Genomic DNA, 23,777 nt, shown 5'->3' with positions numbered 1-23,777 from the left:
AACTAGTAAAACTAAAACGCAAGTATTCATGTCATATTACCAAATTTGTGGGGGCTAAGAGGGACTTGATTACTGTGAAATTGTTATCCATGTGCCTGTCGAAGGTAAGTGCCTTCCATATCCGCATGCTTGTCGTGATATTGCTGAGAAATATTGCATGTTTGAGTATGTTTAAGTCTTCTTCCAAACCAATATTCTTTGCAACTTTGACTCTGAAGCCCTTCTGGTATTCATCATCCATAGAAACCTCAGTAACCATTGCCAAGCAGTATGTCACACCATGGCGGTTTAAGTCCTCTGCAGCTTCAGGTTTTATGCTAGACAAAATAAATATATCACCATTCCTCGTAGTATAATTCCCAGTAGAAAAACCAGCATCATTATCCCAAAAGTCCACATCCGTGATGTATAATCCTGATTTTTCTCCTACCTCCATGGAACGTATTCTCGACGAGGGTGCTTCACTGATGAGTTGAAGGCGTGAGCATAGATCTGACCTTGTTTCTTCAATCAGAGGCACACGAAATGACACGAGATAATGATCAAGTGACTTGAAGTTGCAGGGAATGGTCACAACCTAAAACACAAATGAGGTCACAAATGAGATATGATTATAGCAAGAAAAAGATGATCCAACAGTTCCTTGAGCACAAAAATGGCACGTAATCAATTTCTTATACTGGAAGAACAAGCAAGGATCAATGCAGGGATTAATGTGCTCATATCACAAGGAGGTTACCATACAGCGCTTAAACTGTAGACGCAATATCTTTTCATAGCAAAGCAGTTTATAATTTCCGCCACACGCGGTCTCTCATTACGATACATAAGTTGCACCCCTATTATCCCGCAAGAGCCACTGAAAATGAAAACTCACACCATGTATTATCTGGAGTTTTCTGGAGTGAGACAGGCAAGATGATGTTACAGCCCACTGAAAGACTTGAGAAATGATTGCACATCATGGGCATAGGAAATTAGTGTGGCATTCTTTTCAACAGCAGTGGGCAGCTCCACTCAATCAGTAACATAAGATTCATGGATGCCAACTAGTTAGCCCAAATCAGTAACATATGGCACCAACAACAAGATGTAATTTCCTGACAGACCAAGCGTGCAAGTGCAACAATCATGTTACTAGCTATCAGATGGTCCAGAAATGGCAATCAGCAATTAGCACACCAAAGGGCCTGAATTTGCATCGCTAAGCACTTGCCAATTGTGCTTCCATGACACGTGGACAGAAACCCCCTCTAAACCCGAGCGCACGGACAACACACACACAGACAGAGCAGAGCACCATCGAATCATCATTTGGAGCATCCAGCAACTGACCCAAACATGGATTACGCGGGATTTAAGCACAAGTAGTCGGAGTAGAAACCTAGCTGGCGCACATACGCACGCACGCACACGCTTCGCCGGTCCGGGGTCCGTACGTAGCGCACATTCGAAAAAAAGAAGGCTCAAGCTTGCCGAACCGCGCGCCCGCTCGCAGAAATCATCATCCAGAAGTACAGCAGTAGCTAGCAGCGACAACCTCTGAATGGATGAGTGGATGGCGCGGGTGTACCTTGTCCCTGTAGAGTTGGTCGTCGTTGATCTCCTGGAGCGACCAGGAGAGCACCACGTCCTCCAAATCCGTCTCCCCCATGTCGCCGCCGCGCGGCCGGGCTACCGCGCCATCCTCTCGCGAGCACCCGAGCAAACAGGCGGCATTTGCGAGGGAGGAGAGGGAGGAGGAGGAAGGGGGTTGGTCTTGCGGTGGTGCTGGTTGGCCTGGCCATCTGGAGGAGGAGGAGGAGGCGCTTCGAGACGGTCAAGGCGATGGTGGTGGCAGTCCTGTCCTGTGTGGAGAAAAAGCAGAGCAGGAGCGATCAATGGGAGGGAGGGAGGGGAGGGGGATCAGTACAGTGTACTGCGCAGAAATCTTTTGCTTGTGGGATGGATGAGAGAGGGAGAATGCTTTTGGGGTCTTGGGATTCGGGCCCTTTTTCACGGGGCAGGTGAGGGATAGGAGGCCGCCGCGGCGCGGTGAACGGACTGCGCAAGCGCAACTGCACAGTGCGACAGTACGGCTGCACAGATACAGCCTGTTATCGGTTTGGTCGTGAAACTGAAACAGTCGCTCCTTTTTCTCTCGCCGCGACGACTCCATAACGGCGACCAGGGGGTCTCTACGACGTGTTCTCCTCCGTTTTACGGTACAAACGACGGCAACCACTCTCCTTTTTTAATGGGATGGAAATTACGGTACAAACTACGGCGACCAGGAGTACTAATAATTTTATAAAAAACTTACTTACTGTTCAATCTGGCGAAGGGTTGCTAAAATCGTAGCGTCGTTGTGTCAAACCACCGTTGCTGCCGAAGATCACAGCCGCGTGAGGAGAAGGGTTAACACCGCTTGTGGTGAGCGGACGCTGAAGAAATCGAGAATCCAAGGAGGAACAAGAGTGGGACAGAGGAAGGCGAAGACAAGTCAGAGGTTTAGTTCTAACTAGCACATATGCCCGTGCGTTGTAACAGGAGAATTAATTGATGTGTCCATCGAAATAACTATGCCAGCGAAAATTCATATAAGTAGTACTACATTAAGAAGCATGCTATACATACAATACTTTTGGTGTGGTTTTTGTACGACGATTTTGATCTTAAAGAACCTGATTTTCAAAATTTTCATACAAAGCCATTATTTTTTAAGTTGAAGCAATGCTTGAAATTTGCATCAAGTCGTAAAAAATCTTAATAAAAGGGTTTTGTTAAACGTGTTTTGGGCCATCTCTTCGTACGCTTGAAGATCCATAAAAGAATGTCTACGTCTGAGCGAAACGACCCTAATTCGTTGCATGCCAAAAAAATCGAAGCCGAATGATGGATGATTTTTTTCTTTTCTGTTTTTATTCTTTACGTATGAAAAAACGGGAGTAAGAAACGTACGGATTTAAAAATACTTGTAAGTGTGCACCATAAGCACTAACTAAGTGTGCACCATAAGCACAATTTAAAAATTACTAACATGTAAGATAATATCATATTTAGAATCTACACATTTTTCTGAGCGATTTTCATATATAAAATGCTAGATTTGGAGTTAGCGTTTGAAAGATAGGAATATTTCAAAAAATGCTTGGATCTGTGGAAAAAAAAGTTTAAAAAGTAGCTGGGCCAAGACAATATCATATTTAGAATCTACACATTTTTCTGATACATTTTCATATATAACATGCTAAATTTGGAGTTAGCATTTAAAAGATATGAATCAGAACATGCTAAACTTGGAACAGGGAACGGATCAGAGAGGTGTTTATGCCAATGGATATTCCAAAAATATTGAGCATCCCTATTTGCACTCAGAACATGGAAGATTTTTGGAGTTGGAACTTCGAGCGTTCGGGTCAGTTCTCAGTTCGTTCAGCCTATAATATGTTAGTTTCCACTAGAAGGAGGAGAGAGGCCTGGCTGGAAGGAACAGCCGGTTCCTCAAGCTCAAACGGGGAGGAAGGGACATGGAAAAAGTTGTGGAATATTCAGGTTCCGGGAAAGATCAGGATGTAAGAGCCCACAGGCACATGACATCTTCGAGTGCATGCGGTCTGTGTGGAGGTCAAGACTCATGGAGGCACTCTCTTTTAGAATGCACGGTTGCACGCTGCACCTGGGCATTGGCAGATGATGATCTAGCCAGCCTCTTGACAGCAACAGCTGAGCCGAACGCCAAGTGCTGGCTGTTTACTCTGATCGAAAATCTGCCCCATTCCAGGTTCATTCACATAGCAGTCACACTTTGGGCTATATGGTCGTCAAGAAGGAAAGCCATCCACGAAGGGATCTTCCAGAGTCCGCAGGGGACGAATGCGTTTTTCAGAAGATACTTAGCTGACCTGGAAGCTGTAAGAGAGAAGAAGCCAATGCAAGTGCCGGTAGCTGTCCAGAGGACAAGAAGAAGAAAATGACTGAAGGCTCCACCTGTGGGCGTTGCTAACATACATGTTGATGCAGGTGTACCTCGTCCATCGCGAGGAGGCACGGCGGCAGTGGTGTGCAGGGATGATCAGGGAGTCTTTTTGGGGAGCTCTGCTTTAGTGATCCAAGGTATAAATGATCCGGCAATCCTTGAGGCAATCGCATGTCGTGAAGCTTTGGCACTGGCTGAAGATTTGAACATCCAGAGCTTCGTCATCGCATCAGACGCCAAGCAGGTGGTGAATGATATACATGCAGGTAACCGTGGAAGATACGGCACGGTGATTAAGGAAATCCAGCAGAGAGCGTGTCATTTTATGTGTAATTTTACTTTCTAAAGTCGTGACTCGAACTTTGAGGCACATAGTTTAGCTAAGTTTGCTGAGTCTTTAGGCCCGGGACGCCATGTGTGGCTAGGCCAACCTCATGATCCGAGATGTATCCCACCTTTGGTGGCTTATAACGATTTAATAAAGCTCGGATTATCCCTAAAAAATAAAAGATATGAATATTTGAAATAATATTTGAATCTGCGGAAAAAATGTAAAAAATAAATGAGCTGAGTTTTAGCTAAGTTTGCTGAGTCTTTAGGCCCGGGACGCCATGTGTGGCTAGGCCAACCTCATGATCCGAGATGTATCCCACCTTTGGTGGCTTATAACGATTTAATAAAGCTCGGATTATCCCTAAAAAATAAAAGATATGAATATTTGAAATAATATTTGAATCTGCGGAAAAAATGTAAAAAATAAATGAGCTGAGTCGAAGCTGGGGATCGAACCCAGGTCTCCCCGCTAGGATAGTTGTTTCCTAGCCAGTAGGGTGCTTGTGTGGTTTTTGACGATGCGAGGGCCTAGCTATACATGAACGCAACCAGCGGCCACCTAATAAAAATGAATCGTTTTTTGCCACTTACGGGTGGCATTGGTGGGTAATTCTTGTCAACTTCAAGGGTAGTTTTTATGACGTACGACCAGAAACCCAATTTGCTTTATTATTAGGTAGAGACTTGTGTTTGATGCCTTCCATGAGAATATTTGGCATAAAGCACCACCTGCGCAAATGAATTGTCAGAAAGGACCATCTTGAACTCTATTTGACAAAACAACCGTGACGGCATGCCCGCCAGCCGACACCTGGCACCTGCCATCAGGGTCTGCCGCTACAACGCATGGCGGCAGCTGGGCATCACAGGTTTTCCAGCCAAACGACAGTTGTAACGGGACGAGAAGGGGCTGGTGGGCCCTGCCGCCATAGGGTTGGGCAGCACCTTCTATTGTTGGCGCCGACACGACAGCGCGTGTAGCCGGCACTGATTTCTATGCACCGCATTTGTTGGTTGGTGTATTTTTAACGTCATGTGCTGACATAGTGTGCCAGTTGGCAAGGATGCAGTGGCACTTCCTTGCAGACCGGGGTTCGACTCCTGTCGGGAGCGAATTTCCGCGATCTCACCCGGGTGGACTCCTTCTATAAAAATATATCCTTGGTGCTAGTGCCCATGAATCTCTTTTTTTAACGTCATGTGCTGACATAGCGTGCTCTCTCTGCTTTATATTGGCTGCTCCTCCTAGCGTAGAGGCACCGTCTCTCTTGTTGTGCTCACTATGCTCTGCATTCTCTCTTGGTCACCAAGAACACTATGGAAGAACATTTGCAAATAGCCACTTTGACTCGCATTGTTAACAGATTTCGAATTTATTTTTAAGATGTTGAAGTTGAAGAAAAGATAGATCAAGGTAAATCTATGTTTTTTTGTTGGTTTCGTTCACATGCATGCTATTTTTGTTCTATTTGATTAGCCTCAAAATACACACCCTCTCCTGTTTTACGCATTAATTGATCACTTCATGGAGTCATTTGGAGCTTAAGGAATAGGATTTGCCATGCGAAAGTGAACTAAGAAGTTAAACATCAAGGCGGCGTGAGCTATGCAATACATGGATATCTTTTTGACAAGATGTGGACCTCAGGGTAGACGTCGGAGAGGAGGAAGAGGCATATGTTTGTGTAGTTGTTGTTCCTCTTCGGTATGATGTTCCCTTCATCACATGGTGACGTAGTTATCCCTAGTCTCATTAAGTTTATCTAGAATATAGTAGATGAACCTTTACTTGAGAACCACATATACAACTTCCGTTATGGTATGCTCTCTCATACCTGTAGGGGGTTGTGCGATGCCACACAAAAAATGGGTGGTAAGAAAGATCCGTTACTTTGTGTTTCCTGTGAGTTTCTCCATCTATGGTCTTGATAATACCTCCCTGTTGGATGACCCCAAATATTAAAGCCCATACACCCGTACAATTGTGGTTAGGTGTGACACAACCCTGTAACTATGGCAAGTTGGTAGACACATGCCCCAAAACGATGGTCTACAGATGTGTGATGAAAGGTTGTTACCCTGAATACCATCAGCAGTTTGAGATATTGGATGATTTATTAATCACATGGAACCCATGGACTCAAAATGGGATTGATATGGTCTTAGGTGCACAATGCATCACAATTGACTACGTGAGAGATATTGGCTTCTGACTGACTCACTACAACTTACTATACATGTGGTTTGTTGAGCCCTATGACCCAGAGTGTGTCATCAGGCGGTTCATGCTGGAAACATGCCCTCGAGGCAACAATATTGTATTATTATTTTCTCTGTTCATAATTAAGAGTTTATATTCCATGCTATAACTGCTATGATCCTGGAATATGCGATTCAGTGGAAAACTCATATGCACGTGTGGAATGATAAACGGTAAAAATAAGATTCCTAGTCTCGCCTCTCAGACTAGCTCAAGTGTTGTTTGTGATCACGTTTTCCGGATCTTGAGATGTGGTTAAATGTAATGATAGTCTGAAAACAACATTGTTTGTGATACTTTGAGATAATATCGTTAGAAGAACAATCATATTGAATCGATCCAAACTTGCTTTTTATACTTTGAGATAATATATTTAAAAGTCAATTGTTATAACATGGAGTGTTTACGTGTGATTTAGTTCCTTAGACCATGAGAGTATCGTAGGCAGTTCTTATTGTACGATGAACTTTGGGGTTGCTCAAACGTCATCCATAACTAAGTGATCATAACGACAACTTATAGGTTCATCGGAAAGTTTGACAAGGGACTAGATAGCTCGAGAGTGGAATTTGCTCCTCTGACAATGGAGAGATATTCTTAGGGCCCTCTCAGTGTGAAGGCATCCATCATTGTCTGTCCAGACATAGGTGACAATGTCACAGGGATGCCGGAACACATCAATGAGAAAGAAGAACACAATCGGTAACGAGGAGACCCGTATAGTGAGCATGTGTATGACTCAAGAGGATACCGATAATCTCACCTCGGGTTTTGTAAAGTATTGTGAAGCAAAGGGAACGTCACATGATAACCAAAGGTTCACTCGAATACAACTCATGTAATCATAGGGATCGATATGGACGCCCATGGTTCCGCTATTGGTCTTTGAACAGAGGGGTTTCGTTCATGTCTATGTTTTACCGAACCTACAGGGTCACAAGCTTAAGGTAATCATGATCTGCTGAGCGTTAGTGGGATAGTAATAATGAGAATATATTTATGGAATTGTTTCATTAATATTCGCAATAGTATTGAGAGGGCATGAAGCTTTCTGGGGTCAGGGTCACCGGAAGGTTTCAGAGTTTATTGGGCAATACTGGGTATTTCTGATAAATATATATATCAGTGGAAAATGTTTCCAGTGATGTTAATTAATAATAAAAGGCTCCGGTAATTGTTAGCAGACTTCTATATTTAATTTGTGGGACATTTACATTTCCACCCCTAACTCGATCCCACTACTCAGATTTGCCCCTAATTTTGAAGGGTGCTCAAATTTGCCCCTCCGCCATAAGTTTCACTTATAGAAATGCCCCTCTATGTCATTTTCGTCCAGTCAAGGCTATTTGACCACTAACTTGCCGTGAATTTGACATATTTGCCCTTCCGTCCTTACATGTGGGCCCAAACATACCTGGACTAGACAAATCTGAGCCCTCAAACGCCCGCGGACGTGCCAGAGCACGCCCGCGGAGGCATCCGGACGGGTCCTCATATCTCGTTACCGGCATCCACATATCTCAAATTCGGATTCTCAAATCCATGCACGTTGATCATACATGCCAATGTCGCACGTAAATAACAAATGTTGGTACCGAAAATAAATAGTGTTTACATAAAATTTATTTTAAGTGCACAACTCAAACATCAGCTCTTTGGTTTCCATTGTGGGTCCACATATGCTCCACAAGACCACTGAGTAGCTGCGCGTGCACATGACGATCTCAAAGATTCTGATGCATCTGTAGAAAGTTCATAAGCTGATGTGCATCTTGATCTTCCGGGATTTGAACTTGTTCTTCAGGCGCTTCAAAATCATTGGTTTGGGCAACAGCATCATCCTCATCCCCGACAATCTTATTGTGCAAAATAACACAACGTGTCATGAGCTACCACAAAGTTTCTGATTCCCACATCATTGCAGCCCCATGAACAACTCCAATGAGCTTGAAGCACTCCGAATGCCCTCTCCACATCTTTTTGAAGGAAATAATAAAGTTGTTATTTTATATTTCCTTATTCATGATAAATGTTTATTATTCATGCTAGAATTGTATTGATCGGAAACCCAAATACATGTGTGAATACATAGACAAACACTGTGTCCCTAGTGAGCCTCTACTTGTCTAGCTCGTTGATCAAAGATGGTTAAGGTTTCCTAACCATGAACATGAGTTGTCATTTGATAATGGGATCACATCATTAGGAGAATGATGTGATGGACAGGACCCATCCGTTAGCTTAGCATATTAATCATTCAGTTTTATTGCTATTACTTTCTTCATGTCAAATACATATTCCTTCGACTATGAGATTATGTAACTCCCGGATACCGGAGGAATACCTTGTGTGCTATCAAACATCACAACGTAACTGGGTCATTATAAAGATGCTCTACAGGTATCTCCTAAGGTTTTTGTTGGGTTGGCATAGATAGAGATTAGGATTTGTCACTCCGAGTATAGGAGAGGTATCTCTGGGCCCTTTCGGTAATGCCCATCATAAGAAGCCTTGCAAGCAAAGTGACTAATGAGTTAGTTACAGGATGATGTATTACGGAATGAGTAAAGAGACTTGTCGGTAACGAGATTGAACTAGGTATGTGGATACCGACGATCGAATCTCGGGCAAGTAACATACCGATGGACAAAGGGAATAACGTATGTTGTCATAACGGTTCGACCGATAAAGATCTTCTTAGAATATGTAGGAGCCAATATGAGCATCTAGGTTCCGCTATTGGTTATTGACCGAAGAGGTGTCTCGGTCATGTCTACATAGTTCTCGAACCCGTAGGGTCCGCACGCTTAACGTTCGATGACGATTTAGTATTATATGAGTTATGTGATTTGGTGACCGAATGTTGTTGGAGTCCTGGATGAGATCACAGACATGACGAGGAGTCTCGAAATGGTCGAGAGGTAAATATTGATATATAGGATGATAGTATTTGGACACCGGAAGTGTTCCGGAGTGTATCGGATATTTATCGGAGTACCGGGGGGGAGGGGGTTACCGGAACCCCCCGGGGAAAGATATGGGCCATAAGAGGGGAGTACACCAGCCCACAAGGGGTGCCCCCATGAAAGGAGGCCGAGTGGGAGAAGGGAAAGAGGGGGTTCGCCCCCCCCCCTTTCCTTCTATCCTTCCTCTTCCCTTTTCCCCCTCCAGCAATTATGGAAGCGGGGAGGCCGAATTGGGGAAGACCCCAAGTAGGATTCGGCCTACTTGGGGCGCCCCTTGGCTGCCTCTCCTCCGCTCCCACCTATATATATGTGGGGAGGGGGTGCGTAGAACACACAACATCAATTGTTAGCCGTGTGCAGTGCCCCCTCCAGAGTTTACACCCCCGGTCATAGTTTCGTTGTGCTTAGACGAAGCCCTGCGAGAATCACTTCACCATCACCGTCACCATGCCGTCGTGCTGACGAAACTCATCTACTACCTCGGCACCTTGCTGGATCAAGAAGGCGAGGGACGTCACCGAGATGAACGTGTGCAGAACTCGGAAGTGTCGTACGTTCGGTGCTTGATCGGTCGGAGCTAGAAGAAGTTCGACTACATCTACTGAAGGAAATAAGCCCTAGAGGCAATAATAAAGTTATTATTTATTTCCTCATATCATGATAAATGTTTACTATTCATGCTAGAATTGTATTAACCAGAAACATAATACATGTGTGAATACATAGACAAACATAGTGTCACTAGTATGCCTCTACCTGACTAGCTCGTTAATCGAAGATGGTTGAGTTTCCTAGCCATGGACATGAGTTGTCATTTGATTAACGGGATCACATCATTAGGAGAATGATGTGTGATGACCCACAAGTATAGGGGATCTATCGTAGTCCTTTCGATAAGTAAGAGTGTCGAACCCAACGAGGAGCAGAAGGAAATGATAAGCGGTTTTCAGCAAGGTATTCTCTGCAAGCACTGAAATAATAGGTAACAGATAGTTTTGTGATAAGATAATTTGTAACGAGCAACAAGTAACAAAAAGTAAATAAAGTGCAGCAAGGTGGCCCAATCCTTTTTGTAGCAAAGGACAAGCTTGGACAAACTCTTATATAGAGAAAAGCGCTCCCGAGGACACATGGGAATTATCGTCAAGCTAGTTTTCATCACGTTCATATGATTCGTGTTCGGTACTTTGATAATTTGATATGTGGGTGGACCGGTGCTTGGGTGTTGTTCTTACTTGAACAAGCATCCCACTTATGACTAACCCCTATTGCAGGCATCCGCAACTACAAAAGAAGTATTAAGGTAAACCTAACCATAGCATGAAACATATGGATCCAAATCAGCCCCTTACGAAGCAACGCATAAACTAGGGTTTAAGCTTCTGTCACTCTAGCAACCCATCATCTACTTATTACTTCCCAATGCCTTCCTCTAGGCCCAAATAATGGTGAAGTGTCATGTAGTCGACGTTCACATAACACTACTAGAGGAGAGACAACATACATCTCATCAAAATATCGAACGAATACCAAATTCACATGACTACTAATAGCAAGACTTCTCCCATGTCCTCAGGAACAAACGTAACTACTCACAAAGCATATCCATGTTCATAATCAGAGGAGTATTAATATGCATATAGGATCTGAACATATGATCTTCCACCAAATAAACCAACTAGCATCAACTACAAGGAGTAATCAACACTACTAGCAACCTACAGGTACCAATCCCAGACTTGGAGACAAGAATTGGATACAAGAGATGAACTAGGGTTTGAGAGGAGATGGTGCTAGTGAAGATGTTGATGGAGATTGGCCCTCTCTCGATGAGAGGAGCGTTGGTGATGACGATGGCGATGATTTCCCCCTCCCGGAGGGAAGTGTCCCCGGCAGGACAGCTCCGCCGGAGCCCTAGATTGGTTCCGCCAAGGTTCCGCCTCGTGGCGGCGGAGTCTCGTCTCGAAAGCTTGCTTTTAATTTTTCTTAGGACGAAAGACTTCATATAGCAGAAGATGGGCACCGGAGGGCCAACAGGGGGCCCACGAGGCAGGGGGGCGCCCAGGGGGGTAGGGCGCGCCCCCCACCCTCGTGGCCAGGGTGTGGGCCCCCTCTGGTATTTCTTCCGCTCAGTATTTTTTATTATTTCCAAAAATAACTTTCGTGGAGTTTCAGGACTTTTGGAGTTGTGCAGAATAGGTCTCTAATATTTGCTCCTTTTCCAGCCCAGAATTCCAGCTGTCGGCATTCTCCCTCCTTATGTAAACCTTGTAAAATAAGAAAGAATATGCACAAGTATTGTGACAAAATGTGTAATAACAGCCCATAATGCAATAAATATCGATATAAAAGCATGATGCAAAATGGACGTATTAACTCCCCCAAGCTTAGACCTCGCTTGTCCTCAAGCGGAAGCCGATAACGATAAATATGTCCACATGTTCAGAGGTAGAGGTGTCGATAAAATAAAATACGGACATGAAGGCATCATGATTAATCTTATAACAACAACATATATGGATATTGTCATATGATTTTTATGTTCCAGTAATAATCTATTCACAATGCAAAGTATGAATCAGAAACTTTATTGAGAACCAACAAACTATAATCTCAGTCATTGAAGCAATTGCAATTTATCATAACATCAGAAAGAGTCTATGTCAGAGCTTTTTAGCAAGTCCACATACTCAACTATCATTTAACCTTTCACAATTGCTAAGACTCACGCAATACTTGTGGTTACGGAGTTTTAATCGGACATAGAGAAAGATAGGGGCTTATAGTTTCGCCTCCCAACCTTTTACCTCAAGGGTAATGTCAACAATAATAACTCATGCTAACTTACATCCAATTAGATATATATATATATATCAGGATCTTTCCAACATACTGGGCTTGCCAAAGGATAAAATGTAAAAAGGAAGGGTGAAGATCACCATGACTCTTGCATAAGGTAGAGGATAATAATAAAAGATAAGCCCTTCGCAGAGGGAAGCAGAGGTTGCCATGCGCTTTTAGGGTTGGATGCACAAAATCTTAATGCGAAAGAACGTCACTTTATATTGCCACTTGTGATATGGACCTTTATTATGTAGTCCGTCGCTTTTATTTCTTCCACATCACAAGATCGTATAAAGCTTATTTCCTCCACACCAATCAATCATACATTTTTAGAGAGCAATTTTTATTGCTTGCACCGATGACAACTTTCTTGAAGGATCTTACTCAATCCATAGGTAGATATGGTGGACTCTCATGGCAAAACTGGGTTTAAGGGTATTTGGAAGCACAAGTAGTATCTCTACTTGGTGCAAAGAATTTGGCTAGCATGAGGGGGAAAGGCAAGCTCAACATGTTGGATGATCCATGACAATATACTTTATCTTATATATAAGAAAACATAACCCATTACGTTGTCTTGCTTGTCCAACATCAACTCTTTAGCATGTCATATTTTAATGAGTGCTCCCAATCATAAAAGATGTCCACAATAGTATATTTATATGTGAAACCTCTCTTTCTTTATTACTTCCTATTAATTGCAACGATGACCAAAACTATGTTTATCAACTCTCAACAACTTTTAATCATCATACTCTTTCTATGTGAAGTCATTACTTTCCATAAGATCAATATGATCTCTTTGTTTATTTTTATTCTTTTCTCTTTTCTTTTATTCACTCAAGATCATAGCAAGATAATCAAGCCCTTGACTCAACACTAATCTTTATTATATAGCTCACGGACTCGATTACATAAAGGATCATAAAGCAAAACTCAAAACTAGATCATACCAAAACTTTTATTCTACTAGATCAAGATACTATTAATAAGGATCGAACTAAGAAAAACGGTAAAGATAGGAGATGTGGTGGTGATACGATACCGGGGCATGTCCCCCAAGCTTGGCAGTTGCCAAGGGGAGTGCCCATACCCATGTGATTATATCTCCCTTTTCGGGGATGGTGATGTGATATTCTTGGCGATGATGCCCCTCAGGATACGATTCTCCTCCTCGAGCTTATTGACTTGCTACTTGAGGTCCATTATTTCCTTTCGAAGCTTTCCTGTAATGGCCAAAGCTCCTTGCACCCAAGGGTGTTGCATAGCTGCGGGAGAACAAGTGACACTCTTCTTCATATTTTCATAAGAAAGAAATCTAACATTGGAAGGGATAACCGAGTTTGGAATAGCCGAGCTCTGTAGTTCCCCCATTGTGAATCCAGCTCGGAAGCGAGAAGTGACTTCTTGATCCTCCTCCATGGCATCTATCCTCTTCAAATCAGCCTCCATCTCTTCCTCCGTTGCTGGCCCAAAGTGGTCAGCATTGCTGTTTGTCCTTGATCTCGATACCGGATGAGACACCCGGCTCTCCCCGACTGACTCTTGAGAGGACATCTCGCTCTAATCTGCAGCAGCAGCACCTCGAAACACAAACAGAGGATAATTGCGTGATACGGTGGTCAAAACCTTTGGGAGATTATATAATGAATTTTTACCGACCAAAATACGTATCGTGCAAGAAAACGGAGTCCGGAGAGCACACGAGGTGCCCACGAGGCAGGGGGCGCGCCCAGGGGGGTAGGGCGCGCCCTCCACCCTCGTGGAGCCCTCGTGTCCTTCCCGGACTGCTTCTTATTTTTCTATTTTTCTAAATATTCCAAAACGGAGAAAAATTGCCATTAGAACTGTTTTGGAGTCGGTTTTCTTACCATACCACATACCTATTCCTCTTCGGAGTCTGAAACGTTCCGGAAAGTGTCCCTTATGTATTCCTCCAGGGTCACGGTTTCAATAACATTGGTTTCAACATTTATGGGATTACCTGAGATATAATGTTTGATTCTTTGACCGTTCACCACCTTTGGATTTGTGCCCTCGAAGTTGTTGATTTTTATGGCACTGGAACGATAGACCTCCTCGATAACGTAAGGACCTTCCCATTTAGAGAGAAGTTTCCCTGCAAAAAATCTTAAACGAGAGTTGTATAGCAATACATAATCACCTACATTAAACTCACGCGTTTGTATCCTTTTGTCATGCCATCTTTTAACTTTTTCTTTAAACAATTTGGCATTTTCATAGGCTTGGGTTCTCCATTCATCAAGTGAGCTAATGTCAAATAACCTCTTCTCACTGGCAAGTTTAAAATCATAGTTGAGCTCTTTAATAGCCCAATAAGCCTTATGTTCTAGTTCGAGAGGTAAGTGACATGCTTTTCCATAAACCATTTTATACGAAGACATACCCATAGGATTTTTATATGCAGTTCTATAGGCCCATAATGCATCATCAAGTTTCTTGGACCAATTCTTTCTACATCTATTAACAGTCTTTGCAAAATTAATTTGAGTTCTCTATTACTCAATTCTACTTGACCACTAGACTGTGGGTGATAAGGAGACGCAATTCTATGATTAACATCATACTTAGCAAGCACTTTACGAAAAGCACCATGAATAAAATGTGAACCACCATCGGTCATTAAATATCTAGGGACTCCAAACCTTGGAAAAATAACTTCTTTAAGCATCTTAATAGAGGTGTTATGATCAGCACTACTAGTTGGAATAGCTTCTACCCACTTAGTAACGTAATCAACATCAACTAAAATGTGTGTATATCCATTAGAGGCAGGAAACGGTCCCATATAATCAAAGCCCCAAACATCAAATGGTTCAATAACAAGTGAATAATTCATAGGCATTTCTTGACGTCTACTAATATTACCAATTCTTTGACATTCATCGCAAGATAAGACAAACTTAGGGGCATCCTTGAAGAGAATAGGCCAATAGAAACTGGATTGCAATACCTTATGTGCAGTTCTGTCTCCCGCGTGGTGTCCTCCATAAGCCTCGGAGTGACACTTGCGTAGGATCTGTTCATGTTCATGCTCAGGTATACAACGTCTAATAACACCATCTACTCCTTCTTTATAAAGATCTGGGTCATCCCAAAAGTAATGTCTCAAATCATAGAAAAACTTTTTGTTTTGTTGGTATGTGAAACTAGGTGGTATAAATTTAGCAACAATGTAATTAGCATAATCAGCATACCATGGAGCAGTACGAGAAGCATTTATGACATTTAGTTGTTCACCAGGAAAGCTATCATCAATAGGTAGTGGGTCATCAAGAACATTTTCTAACCTAGACAAGTTGTTTGTAACGGGGTTCTCAGCTCCCTTTCTATCAATAATATGCAAATCAAATTCTTGTAGCAAGAGAACCCATCTAATAAGTCTAGGTTTAGCATCTTTCTTTTCCATAAGATATTTTTAAGTATAATTATATTCAAAATAAAAGGGGCTTTTCGTAAGAAAGGAAGGGAGGATTAGGAAAGTCCTATTGATTGCTGCTTTCTCCAGACCGCCGGGAAAAGCATGAAAAAAAGGCTCGTAGCAGCATGATCAGTGTGAATAGTTACTTTAGAATCAACAATCTAAGGTCTGAACTTATCACAAGCAAATACCACTGCTAAGAATTCTTTTTCAGTAGTAGCATAATTTCTCTGGGCATTGTCTAGAGTTTTACTAGCATATTGAATAACATTTAATTTCTTATCCACTTTTTGCCCTAGAACAACACCTACAGCATAATCACTAGCATCACACATAATTTCAAAAGGTAAATTCCAATCAGGTGGTTGAACAATAGGTGCAAAGATCAATGCTTTCTTAAGTATTTCAAATGCTTCTACACAATCATCATCAAAGACAAATGGTATATCTTTTTGTAATAAATTAGTCAGGGGCCGAGAAATTTTTGAGAAGTCCTTAATGAACCTCCTATAAAATCCGGCATGACCAAGGAAACTTCTTATGCCTTTGATGTCCTTGGGACAAGGCATCTTTTCAATAGCATCAACTTTAGCTTTATCAACTTCAATGCCTCTTTCAGAAATTTTATGCCCCAAGACAATACCTTCATTAACCATAAAGTGGCACTTCTCCCAATTCAAGACAAGGTTAGTTTCTTCACATCTCTGCAAAACTCGATCAAGGTTACTCAAGCAATCATCAAAAGAGGATCCATAAACGGAGAAATCATCCATGAAAACCTCACATATCTTTTCACAAAAGTCAGAGAATATAGCCATCATGCATCTTTGAAAGGTAGAAGGTGCATTACATAAACCAAAAGGCATACATCTATAAGCAAAAGTACCGAAAGGGCAAGTAAAAGTGGTCTTTGATTGATCATCGGCTGACACAGGTATTTGAGAGAAACCAGAGTAACCGTCTAGAAAGCAAAAAATGTGTATGTTTGGATAATCTTTCTAGCATTTGATCAATAAAAGGTAAGGGGTAATGATCTTTTTTAGTAGCCTTATTTAATTTGCGGAAATCAATTACCATCCTATAACCTGTAATAATTCTTTGCGGAATCAATTCATCTTTATCATTAGGAACGACAGTAATACCTCCCTTCTTAGGGACACAATGGACAGGACTTACCCACTGACTATCAGCAACGGGATAAATTATACCTGCCTCAAGGAGCTTTAGTATTTCTTTTCTTACCACTTCTTTCATCTTAGGATTCAGCCGTCGTTGGTGATCACGAACTGGTTTGGCATCTTTCTCCAAATTTATTTTGTGTTGGCATAAGATCATCAAGAGTATATCCAATAGTAGCGCGGTGCTTTTTTAGAGTTTTCAATAATCTCTCTTCTTCATGCTCCGAAAGGTTAGCACTAATAATAACATGATATATTTTTTTCTCATCAAGATAAGCATATTTAAGAGTATCAGGTAACGGCTTGAGCTCAAACACGGGATCACCCTTGGGTGGAGGAGGATCCCCTAGGATTTCAACAGGCAAATTGTGTTTCAGGATGGGTTCCTGTTTAAAGAATACTTCATCTATTTCCCTTCTTTCATTCATAAACATATCATTTTCATGGTCTAGCAAATATTGTTCTAAAGGATCACTAGGAGATACGGCAATAGAAGCAAGACCAATAATTTCATCCTTACTAGGCAATTCCTCTTCACGATGTTGTCTACGAAATTTAGAGAAATTAAACTCATGAGACATATCACCCAAACCAATAGTGACAACATCCTTTTCGCAGTCTATCCTAGCATTAACAGTGTTCAAGAAGGGTCCACCAAATATAATGGGACAAATGCTATCTTGTGGGGAACCAAGAACAAGAAAATCAGCAGGATATTTAGTTTTCCCACACAAGACTTCAACATCTCTAACAATTCCCATTGGTGAAATAGTATCTCTATTGGCAAGCTTAATAGTGACATCAATATCTTCTAACTCAGCAGGTGCAATATCATGCATAATTTCTTTGTATAAGTCAATAGGTATTGCACTAGCACTAGCACCCATATCACATAAGCCATGATAACAATGATCTCCTATTTTAACAGAAATAACAGGCATGCCTACCACAAGTCTATGTTTATCTTTAGCACAAGGTTTAGCAATTCTAGCAGTCTCATCACATAAATAAATAACATGCCCATCAATATTATCAGCCAAGAGACCTTTAACTATAGCAATATTAGGTTCAACTTTAACTTGCTCAGGAGGTGTATAGGTTCTAATATTGCTTTTACGAACCATAGTTGAAGCTTTAGCATGATCTTTTATCCTAACAGGAAAAGGTGGTCTCTCAACATAAGCAGTAGGAACAATAGGATCATTATAAGTGATAGTCTTTTCTTCAACTTTAATAGGTGCTACTGATTTTACTTCTATGGGAGGATGATATTTAAACCACTTCTCCTTTGGGAGATCAACATGAGTAGCAAAAGATTCACAGAAAGAAGCTACTATCTCACAGTCAAGTCCATATTTAGTGCTAAATTTACGGAAAACATCGGTATCCATAAAAGATTTAACACAATCAAACTTAGGTGTCATACCTGACTCCTAACCTTCGTCGAGGTCCCAATCTTCAGAGTTGCATTTAATTGTTTCCAATAAATCCCATTTGAATTCAATAGTCTTCATCATAAAAGAGCCAGCACAAGAAGTATCGAGCATGGTGCGATTGTTATCAGAAAGCCGAGCATAAAATTTTTGAAAAATTATTTCTCTTGGGAGCTCGTGATTGGGGCATGAATATAACATTGATTTAAGCCTCCCCAAGCTTGAGCGATGCTTTCTCCTTGCGAGGCCAAAAATTATATATATAATTGCGATCACGATGAACAAGATGCATAGGATAAAACTTCTGATGAAATTCCAATTTCAATCGTTTGTAGTTCCATGATCCCATATCATCACATAGCCTATACCATGTCAATGCATCTCCCTTCAAAGATAAAGGGAAGACCTTCTTCTTAATAACATCATCGGGCACACCTGCAAGCCTAAATAATCCACAAACTTCATCCACATATATTAGGTGCTCATCAGGATGCATTGTTCCATCTCCTGCAAAAGGATTAGCTAGCAGTTTTTCTAACATACCCGAAGGAATTTCAAAGCAGACATTTTCATTTTCAGTAGGTTCAGTAGGTTGAGGAGCAACTCTTTGCTCTACTGGTCAGGGTGAAGATACCCCGAACAAGCCCCTCAGAGGATTACTTTCCATAGTAACAAGTGATAGTAAATTTCAGTGCACTATATAAATTTTTCCTTACCAAATTCCACATACCAAAGGCGCTTCACTCCCCGGCAACGGCGCCAGAAAAGAGTCTTGATGACCCACAAGTATAGGGGATCTATCATAGTCCTTTCGATAAGTAAGAGTGTCGAACCCAACGAGGAGCAGAAGGAAATGATAAGCGGTTTTCAGCAAGGTATTCTCTGCAAGCACTGAAATAATAGGTAACAGATAGTTTTGTGATAAGATAATTTGTAACGAGCAACAAGTAACAAAAAGTAAATAAAGTGCAGCAAGGTGGCCCAATCCTTTTTGTAGCAAAGGACAAGCCTGGACAAACTCTTATATAGAGAAAAGCGCTCCCGAGGACACATGGGAATTATCGTCAAGCTAGTTTTCATCACGTTCATATGATTCGCGTTCGGTACTTTGATAATTTGATATGTGGGTGGACCGGTGCTTGGGTGTTGTTCTTACTTGAACAAGCATCCCACTTATGATTAACCCCTATTGCAAGCATCCGCAACTACAAAAGAAGTATTAAGGTAAACTTAACCATAGCATGAAACATATGGATCCAAATCAGCCCCTTACGAAGCAACGCATAAACTAGGGTTTAAGCTTCTGTCACTCTAGCAACCCATCATCTATTTATTACTTCCCAATGCCTTCCTCTAGACCCAAATAATGGTGAAGTGTCATGTAGTCGACGTTCACATAACACCACTAGAGGAGAGACAGCATACATCTCATCAAAATATCGAACGAATACCAAATTCACATGACTACTAATAGCAAGACTTCTCCCATGTCCTCAGGAACAAATGTAACTACTCACAAAGCATATTCATGTTCATAATCAGAGGAGTATTAATATGCATATAGGATCTGAACATATGATCTTCCACCGAATAAACCAACTAGCATCAACTACAAGGAGTAATCAACACTACTAGCAACCTACAGGTACCAATCCCAGACTTGGAGACAAGAATTGGATACAAGAGATGAACTAGGGTTTGAGAGGAGATGGTGCAGGTGAAGATGTTGATGGAGATTGGCCCTCTCCCGATGAGAGGAGCATTGGTGATGACGATGGCGATGATTTCCCCCTCCCGGAGGGAAGTGTCCCCGGCAGAACAGCTCCGCCGGAGCCCTAGATTGGTTCCGCCAAGGTTCTGCCTCGTGGTGGCGGAGTCTCGTCCCGAAAGCTTGCTTCTGATTTTTCTTAGGACGAAAGACTTCATATAGTAGAAGATGGGCACCGGAGGGCCACCAGGGGGCCCACGAGGCAGGGGGCGCGCCCAGGGGGGTAGGGCACGCCCCCACCCTCGTGGCCAGGGTGTGGGCCCCCTCTGCTATTTCTTCTGCTCAGTATTTTTTATTATTTCCAAAAATAACTTTTGTGGAGTTTCAGGACTTTTGGAGTTGTGCAGAATAGGTCTCTAATATTTGCTCCTTTTCCAGCCCAGAATTCCAGCTGCCGGCATTCTCCCTCCTTATGTAAACCTTGTAAAATAAGAAAGAATAGGCATAAGTATTGTGACAAAATGTGTAATAACAGCCCATAATGCAATAAATATCGATATAAAAGCATGATACAAAATGGACGTATCAATGTGATTGACTTGACCCATTCCGTTAGCTTAGCACTTGATCGTTTAGTATGTTGCTATTGCTTTCTTCATGACTTATACATGTTCCTATGACTATGAGATTATGCAACTCCCGTTTACCGGAGGAACACTTTGTGTGCTACCAAACGTCACAACGTAACTGAGTGATTATAAAGGTGCTCTACAGGTGTCTCTGAAGGTACTTGTTGAGTTGGCTTATTTCGAGATTAGGATTTGTCACTTCGATTGTGGGAGAGGTATCTGTGGGCCCTCTCGGTAATGCACATCACTATAAGCCTTGCAAGCAATGTGACTAATGAGTTAGTTACGGGATGATGCATTACGGAACGAGTAAAGAGACTTGCCGGTAACGAGATTGAACTAGGTATTGAGATACCGATGATCGAATCTCGGGCAAGTAACATACCGATGACAAAGGGAACAACGTATGTTGTTATGCGGTTTGACCGATAAAGATCTTCCAAGAATATGTAGGAGCCAATATGAGCATCCAGGTTCCGCTATTGGTTATTGACCGGAGACGTGTCTCGGTCAGGTCTACATAGTTCTCGAACCCGTAGGGTCCGCACGCTTAAAGTTTGCTGACGATCGGTATTATGAGTTTTTGTGTTTTGATGTACCAAAGGTAGTTCGGAGTCCCGGATATGATCACGGACATGACGAGGAGTCTCGAAATGGTCGAGACATAAAGATCGATATATTGGACGACTATATTCGGACAACGGAAGTGTTCCGAGTGGTTTCGGAGAAAAACCGGAGTATCGGGGGGTTACCGGAACCCCTCGGGGAGTTAATTGGGCCTCACGGGCCTTAGTGGGAGAAGAGGAGGGGCGGCCAGGGCAGCCGCGTGCCCCCTCCCCCTCTAGTCCGAATTGGACAAGGAGGGGGGCGGCGCCCCCCTTTTTCCTTCTCCTCTCTCCCTTCCTTCCCTCTCCTACTCCAACAAGGAAAAGGAGGAGTCCTACTCCCGGTGGGAGTAGGACACCCCCTTGGCGCACCCTCCTCCTGGCCGGCCGCCTCCCCCTTGCTCCTTTATATCCGGGGGCAGGGGGCACCTCTAGACACATAAGTTGATCTGTTGATCTATTCCAGCCGTGTGCGGTGCCCTCCTCCACCATATTCCACCTCAGTCATATCGTAGCGGTGCTTAGGCGAAGCCCTGCGTCGGTAGCAACATCATCACCGTCATCACGCTGTCGTGCTGACGTAACTCTCTCGTGAAGCGCTGCTGGATCGGAGTTCACGGGACGTCATCGAGCTGAACGTGTGCTGAACTCGGAGGTGCCGTACGTTCGGTACTTGGATCGGTCAGATCGTGAAGACGTATGACTAAATCAACCGCGTTGTGCTAACGCTTCCGCTTTCGGTCTACGAGGGTACGTGGACAACACTCTCCCCTCTCGTTGCTATGCATCACCATGATCCTGTGTGTGCGTAGGAATTTTTTTGAAATTACTACGTTCCCCAACAGTGGTATCAGAGCCAGGTTTTATGCGTAGATGTTATATGCACGAGTAGAACACAAGTGAGTTGTGGGCGATACAAGTCATACTGCTTACCAGCATGTCATACTTTGGTTCGGCGGTATTGTTGGATGAAGCAGCCCGGACCGACATTACGCGTACGCTTACGCGAGACTGGTTCTACCGACATGCTTTGCACACAGGTGGCTGGCGGGTGTCTGTTTCTCCAACTTTAGTTGAACTGAGTATGGCTACGCCCGGTCCTTGAGAATGTTAAAACAACACTAACTTGACGAACTATCGTTGTGGTTTTGATGCGTAGGTAAGAACGGTTCTTGCTCAGCCCGTAGCAGCCACGTAAAACTTGCAACAACAAAGTAGAGGACGTCTAACTTGTTTTTGCAGGGCATGTTGTGATGTGATATGGTCAAGGCATGATGCTATATTTTATTGTATGAGATGATCATGTTTTGTAACCGAGTTATCGGCAACTGGCAGGAGCCATATGGTTGTCGCTTTATTGTATGCAATGCAATCGCCCTGTAATTGCTTTACTTTATCACTAAGCGGTAGCGATAGTCGTAGAAGCAATAGTTGGCGAGACGACAACGATGCTACGATGGAGATCAAGGTGTCGCGCCGGTGACGATGGTGATCATGACGGTGCTTCGGAGATGGGAGATCACAAGCACAAGATGATGATGGCCATATCATATCACTTATATTGATTGCATGTGATGTTTATATTTGTATGCATCTTATTTTGCTTTGATTGACGGTGGCATTATAAGATAATCTCTCACTAAAATTTCAAGATAAAAGTGTTCTCCCTGAGTATGCACCGTTGCCAAAGTTCGTCGTGCCGAGACACCACGTGATGATCGGGTGTGATAAGCTCTACGTTCATCTACAACGGGTGCAAGCCAGTTTTGCACACGCAGAATACTCGGGTTAAACTTGACGAGCCTAGCATATGCAGATATGGCCTCGGAACACTGAGAGCGAAAGGTCGAGCATGAATCATATAGTAGATATGATCAACATAGTGATGTTCACCATTGAAAACTACTCCATCTCACGTGATGATCGGACATGGTTTAGTTGATTTGGATCACGTGATCACTTAGATGATTAGAGGGATGTCTATCTAAGTGGGAGTTCTTAAGTAATATGATTAATTGAACTTAAATTTATCATGAACTTAGTACCTGATAGTATTTTGCTTGTCTATGTTGATTGTAGATAGATGGCCCGTGCTGTTGTTCCGTTGAATTTTAACGTGTTCCTTGAGAAAGCAAAGTTGAAAGATTATGGTAGCAATTACACGGACTGGGTCCATAACTTGAGGATTATCCTCATTGCTGCACAGAAGAATTACGTCCTGGAAGCACCGCTGGGTGCCAGGCCTGCTGCAGATGCAACTAACGACATTAAGAATGTGTGGCAGAGTAAAGCTGATGACTACTCTATAGTTCAGTGTGCCATGCTTTACGGCTTAGAACCGGGACTTCAACGACGTTTTGAACGTCATGGAGCATATGAGATGTTCCAGGAGTGGAAGTTAATATTTCAAGCAAATGCCCG

The 23,777-nt window shown here is 42.6% G+C and overlaps 1 protein-coding gene across 1 annotated transcript; it reads right to left on the bottom strand.

Annotated features, from left to right (window-relative positions):
• Positions 1-31: 31 nt before the first annotated feature.
• LOC141041249 (uncharacterized) lies at positions 32-1,871 on the bottom strand. The gene is made up of 2 exons (XM_073507371.1): positions 1,574-1,871; positions 32-577 (listed from the first exon to the last, which is right to left on the bottom strand). The coding sequence occupies exons 1-2, from the start codon at positions 1,652-1,654 to the stop codon at positions 32-34; spliced, it is 627 nt and encodes a 208-aa protein (XP_073363472.1). The 5' UTR covers positions 1,655-1,871.
• Positions 1,872-23,777: the final 21,906 nt, after the last annotated feature.

The sequence above is a fragment of the Aegilops tauschii genome, chromosome 2, assembly GCF_002575655.3.
Source record: "Aegilops tauschii subsp. strangulata cultivar AL8/78 chromosome 2, Aet v6.0, whole genome shotgun sequence".
Lineage (NCBI taxonomy): Eukaryota > Viridiplantae > Streptophyta > Magnoliopsida > Poales > Poaceae > Aegilops > Aegilops tauschii.
Note: the sequence above shows the minus strand (reverse complement) of the source record. Positions and strands in the feature narration are given on the sequence as shown.

Excerpts from the sequence above, each read along its gene's own strand:
- LOC141041249 (XM_073507371.1), bottom strand. The coding sequence starts at position 1,654 with ATGGGGGAGACGGATTTGGAGGACGTGGTGCTCTCCTGGTCGCTCCAG. Across the intron at positions 578-1,573 it reads ACCAACTCTACAGGGACAAG|GTTGTGACCATTCCCTGCAA; the intron begins GTACACCCGCGC and ends TTTGTGTTTTAG.